Here is a 22500-nt window from a genome sequence, read left to right as displayed (position 1 = left end):
TGCCATTACTAACTGTAAAATCTTGAGAGAGCTGGGTCGAGGAGAAAATGATGTCAAAGACTCGCTAGTTTAAGAATGCAATGCGTGTGTACACGGCCGAATTAATATGCAGCATGGGAGTTTTGGGCAATCAGACTTTTTAACCCGTGTTTTGCATATATAATAAATTGCGTTTACACGCTGAAATTTTAAGCTAGTGAGTAAATGACATCATTTTCTCTAGATCCAACCCTCTGAGGTCCAATCGGCCAGTTTTGAATGTGAGTAATGGCAGACCGTGAAATCCAAAACTTACACTCAAAATAAACGGCCTTTGGATAAAACTCAAAGCTCAAAATTTTGCCAGTTAGGTGTTAAGATAACATGCTTTCAAAATCTGAAGAATGAAAGGATATGATTTTTTGATCATAATATCACTTTAAGAGCTGGGAAGAAAGGGTGCAAGCTCAACTGAAGAAGCAAGGACTATTGTGCAGACATTTAAGGAATTAATGTGGAAATAAGCATTCCAGAAGTCTATTTTGACAAATGATGACCAACAGACTGTAATTTTGTGTACATGTAATGTTATACGAAAAGTAAATGGTGTCAGCTTTATTGAGAGTCGAAACAATAAGATTGTCATTTTGGTACCACACAAGCGTCCATAATTCCATGTTAGTGAGAGTCTGTAGTAACAGGAGTTGTTTCCAGTCAAACCTCTATAGCTTTCGCAGGGGATCTGGATTTTGTCCTTAATAGCAGGGTGTCTGCAAGGCGAGAGTTGTCTGTACATGTATTAAGATCCTTTATACAGGGCTAATACACTGTACTGTAGCTTTGCTTGTTCAATTTGTGGGATATTTTACCAAGAGCTGCCAGCTGTTTCCGTATCAGCTGTTATCCATGTGACCTTAAGGTTCAGTAATAAAGCTTTTGATTGGTTGGATGGTTGTAGGAAGCAAGTGACCCTGGTCCTCATGATGTCAACCAAACAGCTGAAGCTTGGAGGGCAGCAGTAGAAGAGAGTGTGACTGGATATGTCAAAGATCATTACCCTCATGGGGTCTGCACGGTATATGACATTGTTTGAGTTCTTTTACACTATAAATCATTGTGATCAAAAATCCCCTTGAGAGGCAAATGACTTTTTTATTTAACCGTCTGCATTATATGTAAATGACCATAGTTTTCAAAGAGAGTGGGCAACTTGCTTTTGACTTAGAAATCTGTTTAGTGTCTCCATGGAGTGTCATTGTTTCCTTGAGTGAACTGATTCAAAACAGCATAATTATAATTGCTATCTCTGATTATTGTTATGACTTGGTTTAGGTTTATGGCAGTAGCTCAGGTGGGACGATCACGGTAATTGCTTGTATAGAGGATCACCAGTTTCAACCTCACAATTTTTGGTAAGATGTTGTGTCACTATATGGTGTAGCCCAATGGTTAGAGTAATGGATTCACACAGATTACGTGGATTTAAAGCTTATATCCTGTTCTGACCATGAATTGAATTGCCATCCAATTCTCTGAGCTTTGTAAACAGCCCCACAAGCTTGAATATTGTGTATGCATGTAAATAAAGGTTCACATTTTGGCTGTTTTTGCAAGGGCCAGTTAAATTATTAAAGGGACCTGGACTCTGGCTAAAGATCTGTGTCCTCAATTCCACAAGACAACAGTATTCAACAAGCAAGACAATGGATATGTAAAAGAAACCTTGCTCCTTGCAAGGCTAGATTAGGACTTGAGACCCCTACAGTATTGTGGTTGGGTTCTGTTGCCAACCAATCATTTTACTGCCAGCAATATCAGTAAAACGTTTTTTTTCCTCAGTCGTTTGGATGGATTTGAAATGATCTCCTGTATTCCTTAACCTAACAATGTAGGGATGGGGCAGTGGTGAAAACACTCACCTCTCACCAATGTGCAAGGAAGGATTATTTTTTTGCAAATGTTGGCCATGTAGCACTTATATTTAAACAGACTTAACTGATTAGAGTGTAATGTGAAGTGCTGGGTATCCAGCCCATATGAACCATGTGAGCGTTAGCCCTACACTCTAATCAGTTAAGTCTGTTTAAATATAAGTGCTACACAGCCAACGTTTGCAAGAAACGTAATCCTTTCTTGTACTTGTCCATGTTCATTGCCGTGACTTTAACATCGTCAGTTCCCACGGCCTGCTCCCGTCTGACCTTGTAGCTCAGTCGGTAGAGCAGTGTTATCTAACCCAAAGGTTGTGGGTTCAATTCCCACCCTGGTCAGAATTTTTCTCTGTCCTTGTGTGGGCCCATTTCCATCAGTAGGGCTAACGCTCACATGGTTCATATGGGGTGGATACTCAGCACTTCACATTACACTAATCAGTTAAGTCTCACCAATGTGGCCTGGGTTCAATTCCCAAACTAGTTGTCACATGTAGGTTGATTTTGTTCATTGTTGTTGTTTGAAGGTTTTTCTACAGGGACTCTGGTTTTCCCCTCTCCTCAATTACCAATCTATGATTGGATATGAGCAGTTGGGGGCTCATTCACTGCACTTTAACCCCGTGAAGGTTGGGATAAAATGAGATGCAAAAAAGGTGTCTGATGGGTGGAGGTTTTGTTAGGCATATCGTTATTATTGTAGATGGGATGACCTCAGAAGGACCCACACCCTCACGGCTGAAATGGTAGGAAAGAGAATGAAAAGGAGACCATGGTTACGAATGCAAAACGGTTTAATAAGAAAAAACACCAAAGTGTACACGTGAAAGTAATATTATTGTACTGAAAAGGATTGGTGACGAGGACTGACTTGAGTTGATGGACATCTGTTTGACAGATGTCCATGTTGCCAAAGAGGGAGACCACAAGAGGGAGAGCAAAGATATAACGAAAAAAAGAGGGTGTCACGCATGACGTCACAAGGACCCAGACCCTCACAGCTCCAACAGAAGAAAAAGAAACAAGTCAGAGATAAAACCTGGGCAAAAAATTTAATGATGAAAAAAAAAGAAATTGGAACGTGTGTGGCGGCCTGGTGCCAAGCCTTGTCCTGGTCACATTGGTTTGGGGTGGAATCAGAACTGTCTCTTGGTGGCTTTGTCGTTGTCTATCGGCATGAGAGGTCGAAAAGAGATTTTTTTTATTTGTTGCGTGAGTTGGACGCGGTCTTGGTTGACGTACTGCATGTCCTCGTCCAGTCCCGATCCCATCAGACCTCTGAGCCATTGGACAAAATGGTAGCATTCCACTTGTGTGCAGTGATGGCGAGCTCCAGAGCCGATGAAGGCAAGCCGAGGGAGGTCGTCCAATTTCGGGCAGCCTAAGTGCTCCAAGTGGAGGTGGGGAATACACCTTAAGGTCAACCATCTCTGTTCTACCATACCTCCTTTGAAAGTCACCAGAGGACGTTCGGGCAACTTGTGCCGTTTGTACATCTCCAGGACCTTGTCTTTGATCTTGTCAGCCCTGTGCCACACTTGGTTCGTGTATGGATGGTAGTCGAGGCCAAAGATAGATAGTAGTTCACGGTATAGTGTATTCCCCAAGTCGACTAGGAACTCTTGGGCTGCCCGAAATTTGATGACCTCCCTCGGCTGGCCTCCGTCGGCTTCTGTGGCCGCCATAGAGGTCCACTCTGACATCATTGCCCGTAAGTGACATGCAACTATTTCGTCCAATGGCTCTGAGCTCTGAAGGGACTCAACCAGGTCATGCGGTATGTCTCCCTTCCACTCCTTGTGCCAATGGACCATGATACAGCCCCCCAGAGACAGTTACGATTCCACCCCGAACAGATGTGACCGGGACGAGGCCTGGCACCAGGCCACCTCACATGTTCTTATTTGTTATTTTTTCCTCATTAAAATTTTTGGCTAAATTTTATCTCTGACTTGTTTCTTTTTCTCCCATTTGAGCCATGAGGGTCTGGGTCCTTGTGACATCAGGCATGACGCCCTCTTTTTTCCTTATGTCTTTGCTCTCCCTCTTGTCGTCTCCCTCTTTGGCAGCGTGGACATCTGCTGAACGGGTGTCTGTCATCTCACATCAGTCCTTGTCACCATCCTTTACTTTCACGTGTACTCGCTCTAACCAACTTAGTTGTGAAGCTACTGACATTCGAAGCTGGTCATTTGTGGGTTTTGCCAAACGGGTGTCCGTCATGTCGCATCATTCCTTGTCACCATTCCTTTTCAGTACAATAATATTACTTTCACGTGTACACTTTGGTGTTTTTTTTTCTTATTAAACCGTTTTGCATTCGTAACCATGGTCTCCTTTTCATTCTCTTTCCTACCATTTCAGCTGTGAGGGTCTGGGTCTTTCTGATCTGACATCATCCCCATCTACAATGATAACGATATGCCTATCAAAACCTCCACCCATCAGACACCTTTTTTGCATCTCATTTTATCCCAACCTTGCGGGGTTCAAGTGCAGTGAACGAGCCCAAACTGCTGCTGATGAGTTGAATTGATTTGATTTCTGTACAATGTCGCTAATTAGTTCCTCAGCGCTAAATGCACTTGACACATTATCAGCAGTAGCATTATCTGTTATTACAACTCGTATTCTTGCGCGGGTAAGGGTCATGGATATATTTTTATTTTTGGTGACATTTATAATACAATACAATCAGTTTATTTCAGGAGGGAGATACATGTATTATAGCCTTTTCAGTTTTCTAACGAAGGACCCACAATTAAATAATGTGCAAATATATCTAATATATGCAAACATACAAACATGTAAAGATAACATTATATTGCGCACGAATAATATCCTAAGAAATAAAATGTTTTATTATTATTTCCCAATGGTTACGTGGATACAATTATTGTTTTGTTCAAAGGAATGGTCGTTGGCGTTCAGAATGGTCTGTGTCATTTCAGCCATCAGGTGGAAATGTAGAGGTTAATGGGATTCTAAAAGTACAGGTGATCAATACATGTTAATCATCTAGTTTACATGTACATTTTGGAACTCATGAAGAAACATTGCACAAAGAGAATCATTTTCCTTTTTCCATGAAACTAATGGTGATATGCAATTGATGGCAGTTTAACCCTTTTAATCCTAAGAGTGAAACTTACAGATTTTAGTTTGCTTAAGATTTAACTTGTTAGTGGCGGCTTCTTCAGGGATGAATGGGTTAACAACATCTAGGTCTATTCAAAACTATATCCACAATTTACTTCTAAGTTCCTTGAGAGCTGATGGGATGAACATGGTTAAGGTCCTAGGTTTCCTTTGTCGCGTAACTTTCCACAAGTTAGCGGATTTGACTGCCTTTACGTGCGTAAAATAAAAACAGAGGAAACGTATGGACTCAGCAATACATCATGTCGGTTTTCCATATTTTGGAATCACATTGCAACCGAGGGTAACGCAACGAAAGCAACGCAACGAAAGCCCTTAGCAATATTGAACACGTTTACAAAAGAGTCGTTTAATGTGAAATTTGCTCAGCGGCCGTTCTCTTCAACCATGTCGCTTTTTTCATCGTTTAATCTCCAGCTGGGATCAAATTTACAAGAAAGTGAGGATGAATCACCTTGTGATATGATATGATATGTTAGGCGCCAGTTCGGGCTACTCGTTCAGGAATTTCGTCGCCTGCGCTCGCAAATAAGGCGCCCCGGGCGACCGTTAGGCAGCAGCCTTGCTTACTGTTTAGTTTTTATAAGTTCAATAAGGGATCCCTTGTTGAGCTCAATAAAATTATTATTAATAATGTATTTTATATTTGGCAATTCTCAGGTTCATTATTATGAAGACGGCAATGTTCAGCTTGTTACTTCTAAAGAAGTGAAGGAAAACTTGAAAATCACTGTAAGAAAACACTTTGCGCAGTGCGCGAGCAGTCAGTATTCGTGAAATCCTGCGATGGGATTGGTTCTCCAATCCAGAAGTGGGTGGTGTTCTCCAATCTGTCCCACTCACAGCGAGCGGTATCTTTTGCGTGTTCAGTCATCGATTACATCCCTTGCTTCGTTGCAATTGTTCTTTAACTATAAAGATAATTGGCATATGAACCTTTTAATTTTTTGTTATTTTTTGAGTATCAGCGAAATATGCCCTTTCTTTTATCTACTTGCCTAAAGCCGATGATACACGGTTCAACATTTGTTGATCAACAAATGTTGAACAGTCTGTCATGCCATGTTGAATGTTGCAATATGCCATTCAAAACGTTGAACGTTGTTGAACGAAAATTGAGATCAGCTCTATTCCGTTCAACACGTCTGTGCAACATGGTTCAACATTTGTTGAGCAACAAATGTTGCAGGATGTTGAACCGTGTGTCATCGGCTTAATAGTTCAGTTTAAGGAGAATCCTGCCATAGTTAACGCTCTAAATTTGCGGATTCTTTTTGCAAGCATTTCGTTAGGTTTTAGAAAAAAATTGGGTAAAACTGTGCCCACTGTCTAGACTACTACCTGTGGCCCTGGGTGGTATCCAAATCGTCTGGTTCAGTTTTTTCCCCAATACAGATCTCGCCCGTCTTTGGTGAGGAACATACGTACTGAGATTTGATCGACATCATTGGAGCTTTTTATCTGGGCACTGTGGGGATAAGGGTTCATTCCTATTTAAATCATAACCGCTTGACGTCAAAGCGTCCGTAATTGATTTGACACTGATCTTTGGTATCCGTGTGCTAACTGTTGGTGTGCATTGTTTGTGCTAAGTCTTTCACCTTCTGATGAAGGCAGTCTGCATTGCAAGACACCTTAACTTCTTTGATTTGGACTGTTGATACAGTAACTCCTAGAGTAGTTTTCTTATTCAGTGATAGACTGAATTGTTTGAAGAGTTCCTTTTGCTTGGGATAAAAAGAGGAAAGTATCTGTGGCACCTAAATGTCAGGGTTTTACTTATATTGTAGAGTGAAAATGGTACAGCCAAGCACTTCCTACAGATCATAGACAATGCTGAAAGTGATTATCAGGTATATTAGCTATTGATTTCGGCTTCAAATTTTTCGGTTCACCAAAGAGGTGCACAAGAGCCCAGTATTTGTATCAATCTCTGGAAAGCAAGTTGTTATAATTATTATAATAATTATTATTATTATTATTATTATTATTATTATTATTATTGTTGTTGTTGTTGTTGTTGTCTCTAACCCCTTTAGAGTTTTGATCTTTTCATTAACTTGAACACAGTGATCAGAAGTATTTAATCTGGTGGGAAAAAGCGGGTTGAAGTCACTGAAAAAGGTGCAATCAGTTTAACAAAAAAAAATGGAGCTGATAGGGCGTTAAATTAATTCTCTCCAGTTGCAGTTAACACCTGCGTGAAAACAAAACTTGTTTGTCTTGAGCACTCGATTGAACGAACAAATTTCGCCCGTCACTCCGTTATACTCAAGAGGCTATTTTGTTGCCTGTGGATGGTTTCTTCGTGAGAACAACAATTAATACTTTAAGTTGTGGTGACCGGCCAAACGGAACAGGAGAACTGCATTATGTTAGAATAGCTAACAGCCCTGTCATTCTTCCCCCTTTTTCGAGAGCGGTTTATAAAACATTTTCTTTCTTGTCCCCAGAGAGCACTCTCGGAAAATTATAGCACCATGTCAGATACCACATTCAAAGCTTTGCGGAGACAGCTACCAATTACACGCACTAAAATTGACTGGAACAAGATTCTCAGCTACAAGATTGGACAAGAACTTGCAAGCTCCTAGACAAGACGTTTTTGCGAGATTTTTTTCTAAAATTTAGTGAAGTTTAGGAGCCCATCCTTTTAGTGATTGTAAGAGGAAATTCGAAGTGTAAAATAGCGCTGTTACCCGTGGGTACAAAAGAAATCCTACGTTATATCCTTTACATTGTTTACCAGTTAAGGTGATTTTCTTGTAAAATAATTTAGGAGAAAACAAGAACTTCGTTAAAAAAATATGTGTGATGTTATTGACTCACTAAAATTGTTTGGACTAAAACATACTAGACGGCCTTCGGTGCTACGAAGCCACTCAGTTTAAAGAACAGCTGATAAATTTTCGTGACAACCGGGCGGGGTGTACAAAACCAGGCCCTCCTACAGTCAGAATTAACCATTAGAGGGTAATGTGAAGTGCTATTTCTACCCATGTAAACCAAGTGAGCGTTAGCCCTACTAATGAGAAAAAACTCTGACTAGGGTGGGAATTGAACCCCTGACCTTCGGGTTAGATCACCACTTCTCTAGCGACTGAGCTGCAAGGTCAGATGGGAGCAGGTCTTTGGGAACTTAAGATGTCAATTTCATGGCAATGAATATATACAAGTACAAAGAAGGGTTACTTTGTTACAAACTTGTATCACTGGTCAGAGGTTTTCTTTCTCCTTGTGTGGGCTCAATTCCCATTAGTAGGGCTAACGCTCACGTGGTTTACATGGGTAGAAATAGCAGTTCATGTTGAAATATTAATGTTACACGGCCAACGTTTGTAAAAACGTAATCTTTTCTCCTGCAGTCAATTCTCGTTTTTCCACGACAACCACCGATCTGTGGAATGTGGGGGAATATACGTGTCACTGCCCCGCCCACTAAAAGCTCTCGGAGAAGACATGAGAATGAAGATTCTACGAGACGTTCTCAGAAAAGGGGGAGACTACACTACAGGCTTATTCTTGGGAGGTTTTTCTGCGATTGCCAGAGAAAACAGAGATAAATTTTCCATTTTTGCGGTCGTTATAGTACGTGGCAAAAGAATTTCATCAAAATGTTTAACGAAAGTGGGCGGGGCTGTGACTCGGTAATTCGAGCCCATTCCACAGATCAGTGGTTTTCATAGTAACAGACACATTCGGGACATCGTTTTGTGTCCGTTATAGCGGGTTGCAAGGATAAAAGTGCCGTTAACATGCCCTATACAATATATAGTATGTATGCATGTAAAATCAGGGTGTTTGAAAACCCCGAAAAAAATTTTGTGGACATCGGAAGAGGATTTTCGATTTGTCTGCAATTCAGATTTCCCAACAAAAAGGGTTTCTTGGGGAAGTCAAACTTTTCTCGTTTAAATGGCATCTGAAAAATCAACGACTTACGGAACCATTTGAAAGGACACAAAACGCCGTGACCTCCTTTCTTTCTTCAAATTTCAAAAGAATTTCATCCTGAACAAGTTTGAGATGCCTGACGATGGGAAAAATCCGCAAGTTAGGCCACAGGGAGCTGGCACAATCTGTTTTGTGTAACCGTTTGTAATTAATAAATGTATTGGATTCACCGTTTGCTTCTTCTGTAGCGATATATTAATTAATTAACATGTGCATGGACTAACGCTAAATAAACGTTGTATTGATTACTTTACCTGCGGTGCACTGTCGTTCTTTATTTTGAGCGATTTTGAAGTTTTTGAGTTCGCTGTTTACTGTGCCTCTCAATAGAAGGAACTTGAAGGGTGGATGCTAATTATTTGAACGGCTCCAGCACCGGGTGATTTTTCCCCAGAAAATCGCATCGCTCCGCTTTCAAACTTCGCAGGAGTCTCTTCTCGTACTTCTCGATCGAAAATTCATCCAAACGGCCCGGAGCTAGCCCTCGAAGAAAATCAAAATCCCCTACCTTTCAGTATACCAAACGGTTACACAAACAGATTGTGCGGGCTCCCTGTGATTGATGCGACAATTCTTCAACAAAGAATGCATGTTCTACTCAGGGGTTTATGTACAAACGCCCCCTAAGCCCTGTCCAAACTACCGAACAAAGTTCGATTCACCGCTCCAACTTTGCTCGATGCAACATTGTTGGACCGTTTGGCCTCCCATGTTGGAAGACCTTTGTCCAGCATTTTTTTTTCGATCAAATGTTGGGCAGAGTTTGCTTTTTATCAAACATTACGCCCAACAATTTTGCTCGACTCGACGATGATGCAGTGTTTTGCCGCTCTTCCAACAAAGTTGCGTCCTAAAAAGATTTGATGGTTTGGCCAGGGCTTTATTCACTTGTGATTTCAGTTGGAAATTTCGGTGCTTCTAAGTTGCCCTGGCCAAACTATCGAAAAAAGTTGGATTGAAGGCTCCAAGTTTGCTCGATCCAACATCGTTCGACAATTTGGCCGCCCATGTTGGAAGATGTTCGTCCAACATTTTTTGTTCGATTAAATGTTGGATAGATTTTGCTTTTGCTCAAACATTACAACCAACAATTCTGTTTGACGCAGCAATGTTGCAGTGTTTTGCCGCTCTTCCACCAAAGTTGTGTCCTGAATCGAGTCACGTTCGCGCTGCTAGCCAATGACAAATCGCTATCGGAGGACGTCGTGGTTGTTGATGAATAGCCAGAAACCTTGATCAGCGAATAGGAAGCAAGGTCATATCTTAATCATTATCGCTGTTTGGAGATGTCTGGTTCAATAGCGTTTAAAATTCCTGCAAATTGATCCGAGCTCATAATCATCATCTCCTAAGCGCGGATGTATCTTGCAAAGAACTTACCCTTTTCTTCTCCTTGTGTGAATACGTCCTTCCCGTCCTTAAACAACTCCAAGCTACTCCAGAAGCATAAAGCTACGCCAAATTTTAAATTTTGCACCAACTTGAACTTGAATTTGTCAAGTAATGTTGAATAGTGTTTTGCTACTACCTCAACATTTACATCCAACAATGTTGCAAAGTTGCGGGGTCCAACTTTGGTCGATAGTTTGGCCAGGGCTTATTGAAGTATGGGTAATCAAATGGAGACTAGTGAAATTAGGGAATCATTTCACGCGCGTTTTGTCCAAAAGCAAATAATTTAAATTATTAATTTTTTTAAAAATGCATTTCTCGTGCTCTGATTGCTTTACTCATTCTCGGTTAGGCCATCCCCCCTTTTTTTTGTTTAGAGTCGAATGCGTTTCATGACATGATATTGGGTCGCTCGGTCGGATTGAAAAAATAAAAAAAAACAAAATGTAATTTGCTGCGTTTCGCAAAATAGCAGCAAATTGTTGTTTTCACGGTTGACTACCATTTTGACAGTTGCCATGGTAGTGCAGATCAGAAATAAGGGAGGGACTGGATGAAGTAAAATCACTCTACACTTACTGTGCTGTTGTGCGGTTCTTGTATTCAGCTCGAGTTTTATTTATTATCAATTACTTATATGAGTGTTCAACCCCTCTCCCTTGAGGTTGTTTGTAATGCCTGACGCTGCATTCGGGAGGGATCAGGTTTCCTCCCAAAGGGGTACTTTTACTGGCGGGCAGCTGGCAATAAGCTATGTGGCAAGCAATGTTAACTGATTGCTGTTTTTCAATAAAAACGGGGCTGTTGTTCAGCACAGGCTGGGCTAAGTATTAACCCAGTGCAGCAGTCAGTTCCCTATTTATACATGAATAATCATCTGAATTAGCAGTCTCGGAATCAGAGGCCTGGTATCCCAGCATCATAGCTGTGCGACCACGGAAGCAAGGCCGTGAAAGTATCAGTGGAGTGGTGCCCAGAATCTCGCAGTTACCGCAGCAACTTGAGATACAGTAACATCAAAAATGTCATCTGGTGAAGAAGCAGTTCTTTCTTCAACCCAAGTAAGCCACTGTTTCCTTACAATGTTGGTTGAAAAGGTCGATACGAAATTTAAGTTGATTTTATCTTTTGACAGCGCCACATAATGTTTTTGCCCTTGTTCCACGTATTGGTTTTGCTTCGAATGTTGGTTGTGGATTTTAAGTTTGTCACTTCTATATTGTAACTTGCTTTGCTAACCTTATATTTTTGAAGGTTCTTTAGGAAGTGTAGAGAACATAACTGATAGGACTAAAACTCTCTGATAACACTCAAGCCCGTACATGTTTCTCCTGAAATGTCTGACGCACTTATATCTTTTTCGGCTGCGATATTGTGTGTGGGTTCGTGAAAAGTTGTTGCTGCTATAACGAAAAAACCTATTTTTCTTTTTCCTTGGATTTCAAATCTATGTTGACTAAGCACTAAGCGACCAAAGGTTTAAGCCTTGATATAAAAAAGATACCTGTTTATTTTTACTGGAGTTAAATTCCTATTTAATGGTCCGTCATCACTGACTTAAACATCTTGTGATGTCAGTTTTTCATGCGTCTGTCCTGTTATTGATCATGAATTTCGTCATAACATTCATAACATTGGCAAAGTAGAGACGTCAAAATTAAGTCAAAACACGAGAAGAACGCGATACAAAAATGCGAGAAAAATAAAAGGTGCGAGCAATATCGCGTCATGAATTAGAGCGATTTTCATAAAACCAAAACCAAAGTAATTACTTTGGCCAATCAAAAAGGACGGAGGCAATCCAGTAAACCAATCAAAATTCGAAGTAATTACACGTAGCCGACACAAAAAAAAAAAGTCTCCGCTTACGAGCCAGAAGGCTCATCAGGCCGGCGCTTATCTCCGGTTTCAAGCCGACACAAAGCGCGGGAAAATGTGCATGCGCGAGCCACAATTGGTTTTGGTTTTGGTTTCACTTGTGATTGGTTAAAAAAGTGGCGTGTGAACTTTGAACCAATCACTGAGTGAAGTAATCATAAACCAAAGCAATTCGCTAATTATTTTCGACACATTTGAAAACCAGTCTATGGCATAAATTATAAATTCATGTATCCTAAACTTCAAAGATAGATGCCAAGCTTTGTATTTCATATGAATGAAGGGGTAGTTTCTAAAGAAACTGTGGTGCTGCGTCGGTGGGGAAGTAGTATACAAAAATTTGGTTTTATCAATGGAGTTGATAATGTAAATTGGCCACCGTACAGAGATTCTAAAAGCTGACGTTTCGAGCGTTAGCCCTTCGTCAGAGCGGATTCGCTCTGACGAAGGGCTAACGCTCGAAACGTCAGCTTTTAGAATCTCTGTACGGTGGCCAATTTACATTATCAACTCTGTTGATAAAACCAAATTTTTGTATTTCATATATGACAAGTTTCTCGTCACCACTGCAAACTTCAAGTGTTAACTCCTTCCGACCTTGCATTTGCATTCTTTTTTTTTTTTTTTTCATCATGACTTTCTCTAATAAAGAGTCTAAACTGTCTATCTGGTGGATGGAAAGAAAGCAAGCATTGTTTATTTTGTGTGTTGCTTTATAGGGGGCTGCTGTCATGAAAGAAGCTGAATCAGATGAATTTGAGCAGACAAAGCCAGGCAAAGGTGCCATCACTTCTCAATTTTACCGCACAACTAACATTCCTGAGCGGTTCAATAATCCGGGTATGTCTCCTTCTTTTCTTACAGATTACGGAGTTAACTTAATTAATAATCCTGGCAACCCAGTTTTCTCCTGTACTACAGATGTTAATGCCTCTATTATCAAAAACACGAATGAAGGTAGGTAGCTTTCTATATAAGAGACTAGTGGCTAGTCCATTGAATAAAATTTTAATTTTATTCCATGTTCATGTCAAAAGATGAACATCGAAATTACATGATTTTACTCATCAATGTGGGTGTTTGGGATGGGAATGGGTTAAGGAGAAAGATTAAGTTTGTTATCATGGTCGATTTGATTGTCAGCCTTGTTGTGGAACTTCCACAACAATTTGACTTCATAATTATTATTCTCAAACTCATGAATATAAATTTCATAAGGGTTTTAACCAATTGGATTGCCCCAATTGTCTGGTTTATTTGCAGTTTTTGTTGAACAACATTGTGTTTAAGGTTGGTTGGCGATTGGGCATAATGTTGGCTTTTTATGATCCAACAGTTGGATAAAATAATTAACACAAAAGCCCTTACCCCTTTTTGCTGGACGTAAATGCCCTTTTTGTCCTGAACTGTCAAGCCAAATAAAGATTTATTATCACTAATAACAACAACAACAACAACAACAACAATATAATAGTAATAATAATAATCATCATCATTATTTTGTTGTTGTTATTATTTATTAAAATATTACAATTGTCATCATTGAAATCAATGAAAACTTTCATGGTTTTTACTTTCTTATGTGTGTTTTATGTTGGTTAATGTACGTTTGTAATATGAATTGTTATTTTTTGATTTAGACTGTTTTGAGGGTTACAGCACAAAGAAGCAAAATCCCATGTATTTGACAAGTGCAATGGAGTATGGGTAAGTTTGTTATGTTATGTTGTAGTTATTACATGAAGACTTTGCCACAAGAATTGTTGGTCTATTCTGACACATTGAGGCTTAGAGCTTTTTAGTGAAGCTTTCTTTATTTATTTTTTGCAGCCGTTGTTTATTCCCCACAGACCGAACTTTTAACATTATTTTTCTCTGAGATATGTCATTATCAATTTTTTGGTTGTCAACGGTTTTGTGGCATCTGTTTATTTATTTTATTATTGCAATACAAAATCACTACATTATTACATCACTGTAGATTAAATTAGATAACATTACAGGGCAAATGGTACACTACAGTAAGTACAACAATTACATTATAATAGTATTCATTTTAGTATAATACAGAAGTGTGTTGTTCAATTATCCAAAGCCAATATTGTAGTTTAAGGTTTTCACTTCTGTATGGACATAATTTAGCATGAAGTTATTACACAAACACATCACACACACTTACAGGCAAGACTACACAAACCCAATGAACACACTTACATTGTACACAACACGCAGGTCTAAGCAAGAATGCCCAAGTTTCCATAAAATGGTCCAGACATTTATTTTGGTAGCTACATTGTATAGAACGAAGAATTTGAATATAGCAATTAAGCTTATAGTTCAGGCACATTAGAAAGCAATCAAAGTGCGGGATGCCTTTGCTTGCATTTGTAGCATTAAAAACATGACATTTTGCAATAAAAATAATAAAAAATAATAATTATAAAAAAGTAATAATAATAATAATAATAATAAGAAGAAGAAGAAGAAGAAGAAGGATGAGTGTATGGATGAGAGGCTAAAACGGGTGAAGACCTCTCTGCCGACAGGAACCAAGCGAGCTGTAGAGCTAGCCACAGAGAAGGGAGCATCGAACTGGCTGACAGTAATTCCCATCAAAGACTTGAACTTCAATCTAAGTAAGAGAGAATTCAGAGACGCGATCAGTTTGAGATACGACTGGGAAATCACTGACACACCGAAAGTGTGCGTATGCGGGGACCGTTTTAACGTAGATCATGCAATGGTATGCCGACGTGGCGGGTTTATAATACAGCGTCATAATGAGCTTCGCGACCTGGAAGCAGAGATGTTGAGCATGGTATGTAATGATGTGGAAATAGAGCCGGTCCTACTTTGAACAGAGGTGCCAACAGAGCTCCTGATGCGCGCTTAGATATTAGCGCTCGTGGCTTCTGGGAGAGACAGAGGACTGCATTCTTCGATGATAGGGTTTGTCACCCTAATGCATGTTCTTACAGAGATCTAAGCCCCAAGGAAATCTACAGGCAACACGAGAATGAAAAAAAACGCCAATATGCAAGAAGGGTGATGGAGGTGGAGCAAGGCACCTTTACGCCACTTGTTTTTACTACCACAGGCGGAATGGCCGAGGAATGTAAGAGATACCACAGCAGATTAGCTACTACTCGCCATTAAGAAGGGAGAGGACTATGCCAGCACCGTGTCCTGGCTAAGAGCAAAAGTATTGTTTGCTATCCTCCGCTCAGCTCTCCTCTGCCTTAGAGTTTCCAGAGGAAGAAGAAGGAATGTAGACCTTCAGGAAACAGACATTAGAATCGAGAATGTGACCGCCAGAATTTCTTAGTTTTCGTAATTTTAATTTGGTTGTTTTTGTTTTTTTTTTCTGACTGATATTACCTGCATAGATATATATATATATATATATATTTTTTAAAAATTATAATAGTGGCTTTTCTTTAAGGAGCTTATTTTTATTTCCATTTTTTTTTTAGTCAGAATGCTATCATTACATGAATTTTTCTTACTACAAATAAGAATATCTTTGTAAGTTTATTGTGCTTCATACTAGTCCCTTTTTTAATGGAAATGAATTGTAAATAGCTTTTAATGGTTTTCTTTTTGTTTTACTTCTTACTTGTAAATAGCAATTTGCTTGGAATATGTTAATAAAGGGATTATTATATTTATAATAATAATAATAATAATAATAATAATATTATTATTATTATTATTATTAAAGCATAATTGAGCAGTACTGAATGGCATATTCTTTGGCGCCAGCCATGGAGAATTGAGCTTTCAGTCAGGGTTATCATTTTGTTGGTTAGCATTAATTTTGATAAAACAGCTCAAGAACATGATGATACATGTACCTGGTACGCATATAATACACGTAAGTGAGTAAATACAAGGGACAATTATTAGCATTTTTCACATTTGTAGTCATAAATTTGTGAGCCAATAGAGGTTTTGCATGGCAGCCATGTTGCATGGCAGGAACAAATTATGAAAATGTTTTGCATTAGAAAGAACAGTAATTTTGTTCCCATAGGAAAAAGAATCTATTGTTCCTGCTATGCAACATGGCTACCGTGCAAAACCTTTATTATTAAGTAAAGGTCAGTGTGGCCTATTATTAAGTGTTTCAAAAGTATGTACAATAAGTAAAAATTTAGTTGTTTCAATCCATTTAATATGTGGGTCTGTTTTCAGGCGACATCGCCCTACAGTTCACACAATGCCAACAAGTTTTCATGCAAAGTGTCAGAAATTCACAGAGCACCTGGGGAAATGTGGAATGTACAGAAATCAATCTCTTAACACAGCCATGGATAAAAGTATTGTTTGACAGTGACAGACTTCAGTGAGGGACAAATTTGTTTGCTGTATTAATTATTACTGATGTAAATAGCATGGTAATAGACAATCATCAATTTCTCATTTCATCATCTACTTCAGTTTCTTAGCTGCCATTTTGTCACAGAAACATACTTCTAAGACTTAATGTGAATTTGTTATATTAAAAAAAATTATTGATACAGCCATGTCATATTTGTTTTTTGTATGATAATGTGCAATTCTTACCCAGAGGTTTTGATTGGGACTGAAGACCTTGAAAATTTGACCAACTGGAATAAAACTTTACCCACGTACATGTGTATTATTTTTTGGAGTTACGTGTAGTGCCCCTGTGACCAAAAAATCAATTTTTATTCTTCTTTCGATTTCGAAACTACAGTCATGTATGTTAACTAAACCCTAAGTGACCAAAGTTTTGCATGTAATCCTTGATTTAAAAAAGACACCTGTTTATCTTGGCCCGGTTGTTCGAAACTTAATCCAAGATTAGCGGAAAATTTTGGTTTCATGTTTTCAACTTTTTGGTGAAAGTTTCTTTTGCTTATTTTTGTTTTTCAAGATTTACCTCTTCTAATGTAAAGTTCTGCCGAATATCAGCGTTGAACAGCATTTGGGAGTAGACACAAAAATTCATTGGTTAATTTTTTAATCTGGCATTAGCGTTAATCGGCCCTTAAACAACCGGGCCCTTAACTGCAATTTTCCTATTAAATGGTCTGCCATTACTAACTTTAAAATCTTGACAGAGCTGGATCGAGGAGAAAATGATGTCAAAGGCTCACTAGTTTAATGCAATGCGTGTGTATGTGACAGAATTTTTTAATATGCAGCACAGGAGTTTTGGGCTTTCAGACTTTTCAAACTCGTGTTTTGCATAATAAGCTGCATACACACGCTGAATTTTAAGCTACTGACGTCACTTTTCCCTAGATTCAACCCTCTGAGGTCCAATCCGTCAGTTTTGAACATGAGTAAGGGCTGTAACAGCCTTTGGATAAAAAAACATAGCTCAAAATTTTGCCAGAGAGGTGTTAAGCAAACACACTTCCTAAAAAAGGAAGTGATGTTATTGATCACAGGGGCAATGTAACCCATTGACTCCCAGGGGTTCCCCATTGACGGGGCGTTAGACAGAACAACCCAGCTAGCAAGGCTTTTTAGAACTTTGTTGCTTTTTGTTTTATGACCAAGCTAATATTTTCTTTCCCCACGTGAAAAAGCTCTGTCATGAAGCACATGCTGTTCCTGTTGTTGAAATGATTAACTTGAAACACCTGATTTCTTCACTTGTTGAAACAATAATGTATCTGTGGAGTGAACTTTACAGCATTGGAAAATTGGGTTGTCATTTGCCCAGTGTTGAGAAGTTGCGTTTTAAAACCGCCAAAATTGGAGTTAGTAATTTGGAGTACACAAGACAGAAAGGGAATCATTTTGTGGCAAGGGACCGGTTGGCTCAGTCTAGATCTGTTTAGCATTGGACTACTGTGTGGGAGGTAGTGAGATCAAAACTCTGGCCAGACCAACACTCAGGGTCTTTAAATAACTGAGGAGAAAGTGCTGCCTTTGTATGACATGTTGGATGAAAACTATAAACCGTAGGCCCCATCTCACAAATATCTTCCATGCTCATACTATGAAAACCACCAACCTGTGGAGTGGGCCCAAATTACTGAGTCACTGCCCCATCCACTTTCGTTGAACATTTTGGTGAAACTCCTTTCCCATGGAAAAACCAGTTTTCAAAATTTATCTCTGTTTTCTTTGGCAATTTCAGAAAAACTTCCCACAAAGAAACCTGTGGTCAAGTCTCCCCCTTTCCCGATGTCTTGTATAATCTTCATTCTCAAGTCTCCTCAGAAAGCTTTTCCACGATTATAGAAGACTATAGAACTTCCATATGTGCTCAGTTCTGCCAATACCTCTTAAGAATTTGAAACAATTTTACAGGGAAAAGTGACATGTAAATTCCCACCCATTCCACAGATCGATGGTTTTCATGGTATTAAAGTTCCCTGTGGGACATTAAAGAACCCACACACTAGCAGGTACAAAATACAGGTCACAAGTCACAGGTCATTAAAGCTAACCAAAGGCCTAATTAGTCCCAAAAAAGAGTCTTGTAGCCTAACGTTAGCATTGGCAAACAGTTAGGGTTGTTTCTGTATAATTTGGTAAAACAGAGACCTGTGACTTGTGACCTTTGTTTTGTACCTGCCTCTCTCTCTCTCTCACACACACACACTATTCGAGAAGAGTAGGGGTTGATGTTTCTGGTGTTGTGGCTTTCCTTTGTGTGAGTATGGGTTGGTGGGTATAGCAGGTCCACATCAGCTGAATAGCCACTGAAACTCTATATTGTACTTATTTGACAAACAAAGGTTCTTCTTGCAAAACCAACGCTGCAACGTAAGGAAACTACTGGTAGCAGACTAGCAGTGTATGAGAACATAAAATGAGCCAGTAAGCTGAAGAACGTAATAAGTAGTAGAAGAGACCAAAATAATTATGTAAAAGCAGCTGGGGAACTTGATACTGTAATTCAATATCCCAACAAAGTTTCTTGAAAGCAGATAAATACAAAACCACTTTTGCAAATGCAAACATGAACACAGGAGAAAAACTTTATTCATGTTCAAGTGTTCTTAATTCTTAAGTATTGTGTTTGACAACTTCAGTGCTTGGTGATGGTGCATCGCACAGTGGATATTTTCTGACCTCTCCTTTCCACAGTTGTGTGCAGTGCAGCTAAAATTTTGAGTTACAGTAGCAGGCTTACTTCTACAAGAAAAATTAATATTCTTAACAGTTTATTTACTTCTATTAGGCCAATCAGTCAAAACGGTATAAAAATACGAAAATTTGTATAAAAATAATTATCTGGAAGTTAAACATATTTTCTTAGAAATAATTGTTTTACTGCCTTAATCGTAAACAATGTGCAACAAACTAGAAAGTTTATTTTTATAAAACTCATGCTTATTGCCTTTTCCCATGAAATGATCTTGTGCATACAAACATGTCTGAGTAACTGTACAATTCTTTCATACTTGAAATGGAAACGTTAATGGAAAGACCATCATTTAGCACCTACTCCAAAAAAGGTCTATAAAATAAATAAATCAATGATAAAAATGGCAATGAATATATTACAAATATATTACATTTTATTATTTAAATTATAAAAAGGAAAAATTTGGTCATGCAATCAAAGTGCAAATTGATCGGTGATATTTTAGAGAATCACACAAACTTTGGAGTCATTCTTTGGTGGTCCAACTTGCTGTACAGCAGCATTATTGTTGCTCTCTCTCTTTGATTCTGCAAGAGATTGTTCTAGTTTCTTGGAATGGTCACTCAGTTCTTTAACTTCCTTTTCCATCTGGGAAATCTTTTCATCTTTGAGTTGGTCATCTTTGGCAAATCGCTTCAGTCTTAACTGCAAGTCCTTGACTTTCCTTTCAGCTGTATCCAGTTCTTTCTCAGTTTCAGCTAACTTCTGTTTGAGGTAACTGTCTGAATCAGATGCCAGTGAATCTAAAAACGTATAATGACATCATTAGCAAGAGTGTATGCCAACGGTAAAGGGGTTATGGTAATATGTTGATGCACTTATGGGCCGTCTTCCCCTTATGTAAGGGATACTACCAAGGCCACAGCTTGTTATTAAAAGGGTCTGCTAAATCTGCGAGCCAGTGAGCAATGCGAGCCATGCAAATTTCGCATTTAAGTCCAAGCACCCATTTTAAAACGGTTAGCTTTCAATAACTGTGTGATTCGCATGGCTCGCCATGGTTCACATGACTCACAGTCATGGCTTGCTGACTCGCAGGTTTATAATACTCTTTGTTAAAATTATGTTAAATTGGGAATTTTTGGCCACACCAAAGTTATTTTATGAAATTAAGCACTGGATTTTATTAGTCTAAGAAAAAAAGATAATAGCATCAAACAATGTATAATTTAGACCACAACCAATAATTTGAAATATTCATATACCACATAAATTAAAGTAATTTTTGCTGTTGGAAGCCCACAGTTTGACATCCTGCAACATTCGTTAAACAATGTATCTCTATGTTTGTTCAACTATATAGATGTTCAACATGTTGAATATGGCCTTAATTTTACATTCAACATGGCATGACACACTGTTCAACATTTGTTGAATGAGAACTGCAACATCTGTCGATTGTGTCACCATCTTTAAAGTGCGACTACGATCAAATTTTTATCCTATGAATTTTTAGGCTTATAGAATTCCAAAAAAAATTAAAAACGCCGTTTATTGGTTGGAAATATCTGCATTGGTTCTGGGGATTTTTAAGTTTGAAAAACATGTAAAACATGCAAATGAGATTACTGATGATGTCATTCACTCAAAATCAAGTATATAAATAGGCTATCTCGGTCAATTTGCAGCAGACACCATTGAAACTTGGTAGGCTAACAGTTATACAGGCAACACACCTTCGGCTGTAAAAGAAATTGCTTTCCATGGCAACTCACTCTATTCCATTTCCTTCCAACCTGATTCAATATTTTTGGTGATCATAAGCTAGAAAAACATTTAGCAAGGCAACAAGCTTGACCTAACATCATCAGGCAGGCATCATTGGCAAATATCAAAATGGAATACCAAAGGTGGCCAGCAAAGCCTTTAATATCAGGGAGGTCTGGAACCCAGTATGTTGCCATGGTAACAAAACTGGTATGCTCATATTGTGGAGCACATCTTCTAGAATCTTAACTGCAAAGAATGAAGCATTTCTGATACAAATTGGCTGGGATAATTTTTTTGCATCATATTTGATCATAATTCGGTTGAGTTTATGACATCATCACTTGGCTAATTTCATATTTTGAAAACTAGAATATCTCCGGAACAAAAAGAGATATTTGAAAATAGTAAAAAGCATTCTTCTTCTCATACAGACTACATGTTTATGTCTTTAAATGGCTTAGATAGGAAAGATGCAAATTTCATCATAAGTAGCACTTAAACTCTATTTCACCATACATAGCACTTTAAATAATACAAATAGATGAAATAGTTCCAAGGGCACCTCAAACATAAAATAAGTTTCAGATTATTTTGGTTTACTGACCTTGGCTTCTGTTGTCAATCTTTCTTGCTCGTAACTTTCCAACTTCTTGTTCAAGGCTGAGAACTTTTATCCTATAAGCATCCTCCTGCTGCTTCATCATAAAAATGTCCTGCTTCAATTTTTTGTTTTCCTCCTGCATCGCATCAGGTTTCTGCTGTCCTGCTATGGTTGTATCACCCACTGTCTTCACCATTGTCTCACAAAGCTGGCTTGCCTCAGTTTTTTTCACACCTGTTTCCTCATCATTTGCCTTTGCCGGGCTTCCTTCTTGTTTGTTGCTTGAAGTTTGTACTTCACTGTCACAGATGTAGTTCTCTTTAGCAGATAATTCAATCCCCTTAGTTCCTTCTCCTGTGGAATCATTTAATATTTTCTCTTCAGTTGTTTCCTTGTTTTCTAAATCTACTGGTTTCTCAGAGCTTGACTCTTCATGCTGAGCCTGACCATCTTGTTGTTCTTGGCTTAGAACCACAATCTCTTGTTCATTACCCTGCATTGGATCACGTGCATCTCCAACATCTTCTTCCTTTATGTTGGGTTTTTCACCCTGCCGTGGTCCACTTGCTGTTGCATTGCTATTTTCATCAGAATTTTTCTCCTGCTGACTTTCATCCACCATGTGGTTGTCTCCTTCCTGTAATTCACTTGCTACAGTAACTGCAGTCTCAATCTGCTGCTCATTACCAGCTGTCTCACATTTATTTCCATCTGTACCTTTCAGCTGCTCGCTGTCATGACTTGAGCCTGTTGTATTACTG

General features: G+C 38.8%; 3 protein-coding genes across 5 annotated transcripts in view; 2 read left to right on the top strand and 1 right to left on the bottom strand.

The window, feature by feature from the left end:
• The window catches only part of LOC138057304 (F-actin-capping protein subunit alpha-2-like), a 16771-nt gene extending 7495 nt beyond the window's left edge, over nt 1-9276 (top strand). The window contains exons 6-11 of the mRNA XM_068903360.1: nt 938-1054; nt 1312-1391; nt 4822-4906; nt 5730-5801; nt 6860-6922; nt 7523-9276. Of these exons, the coding sequence (XP_068759461.1) occupies nt 938-1054; nt 1312-1391; nt 4822-4906; nt 5730-5801; nt 6860-6922; nt 7523-7663 (558 nt within the window). The 3' untranslated portion in view covers nt 7664-9276. The remainder of the gene's footprint in view (nt 1-937; nt 1055-1311; nt 1392-4821; nt 4907-5729; nt 5802-6859; nt 6923-7522) is intronic.
• A 1543-nt stretch (nt 9277-10819) lies between these two features.
• LOC138057305 (piercer of microtubule wall 1 protein-like) lies at nt 10820-16815 on the top strand. 2 transcript variants are annotated; one of them, XM_068903361.1, is made up of 5 exons: nt 10820-11476; nt 13013-13073; nt 13158-13250; nt 13934-14000; nt 16488-16815. In XM_068903361.1, exons 1-5 carry the CDS (start codon nt 11438-11440, stop codon nt 16621-16623), a joined length of 396 nt encoding a protein of 131 aa, XP_068759462.1. In that variant the 5' UTR covers nt 10820-11437; the 3' UTR covers nt 16624-16815. The 2 variants fall into 2 exon arrangements, with proteins under 2 accessions (XP_068759462.1, XP_068759463.1); XM_068903362.1 differs by lacking the exon at nt 13158-13250 and having other exon boundaries at nt 10832-11476; nt 13013-13133.
• Nucleotides 16816-19223: 2408 nt separating this feature from the next.
• LOC138057301 (enolase-phosphatase E1-like) overlaps nt 19224-22500 on the bottom strand; it is a 7980-nt gene continuing 4703 nt past the window's right edge. For both annotated transcript variants that reach the window (XM_068903357.1, XM_068903358.1), the window contains exons 2-3: nt 21743-22500; nt 19224-20171 (exon numbers count right to left, since the gene is read on the bottom strand). The exon at nt 21743-22500 is cut by the window's right edge. In XM_068903357.1, coding sequence (XP_068759458.1) covers nt 19870-20171; nt 21743-22500 — 1060 coding nt within the window. In that variant the 3' untranslated portion in view covers nt 19224-19869. The remainder of the gene's footprint in view (nt 20172-21742) is intronic.

This window comes from Montipora capricornis, chromosome 7 (genome assembly GCF_036669925.1).
Source record: "Montipora capricornis isolate CH-2021 chromosome 7, ASM3666992v2, whole genome shotgun sequence".
Taxonomy (NCBI): Eukaryota; Metazoa; Cnidaria; class Anthozoa; order Scleractinia; family Acroporidae; genus Montipora; species Montipora capricornis.
The sequence above is the reverse complement of the archived record's forward strand: the minus strand, read 5'-3'. Positions and strand labels throughout refer to the sequence as shown.

Excerpts from the sequence above, each read along its gene's own strand:
- LOC138057305 (XM_068903361.1), top strand. The coding sequence starts at position 11,438 with ATGTCATCTGGTGAAGAAGCAGTTCTTTCTTCAACCCAA. Across the intron at positions 11,477-13,012 it reads CAGTTCTTTCTTCAACCCAA|GGGGCTGCTGTCATGAAAGA; the intron begins GTAAGCCACTGT and ends GTTGCTTTATAG. Across the intron at positions 13,074-13,157 it reads GCAGACAAAGCCAGGCAAAG|ATTACGGAGTTAACTTAATT; the intron begins GTGCCATCACTT and ends CTTTTCTTACAG.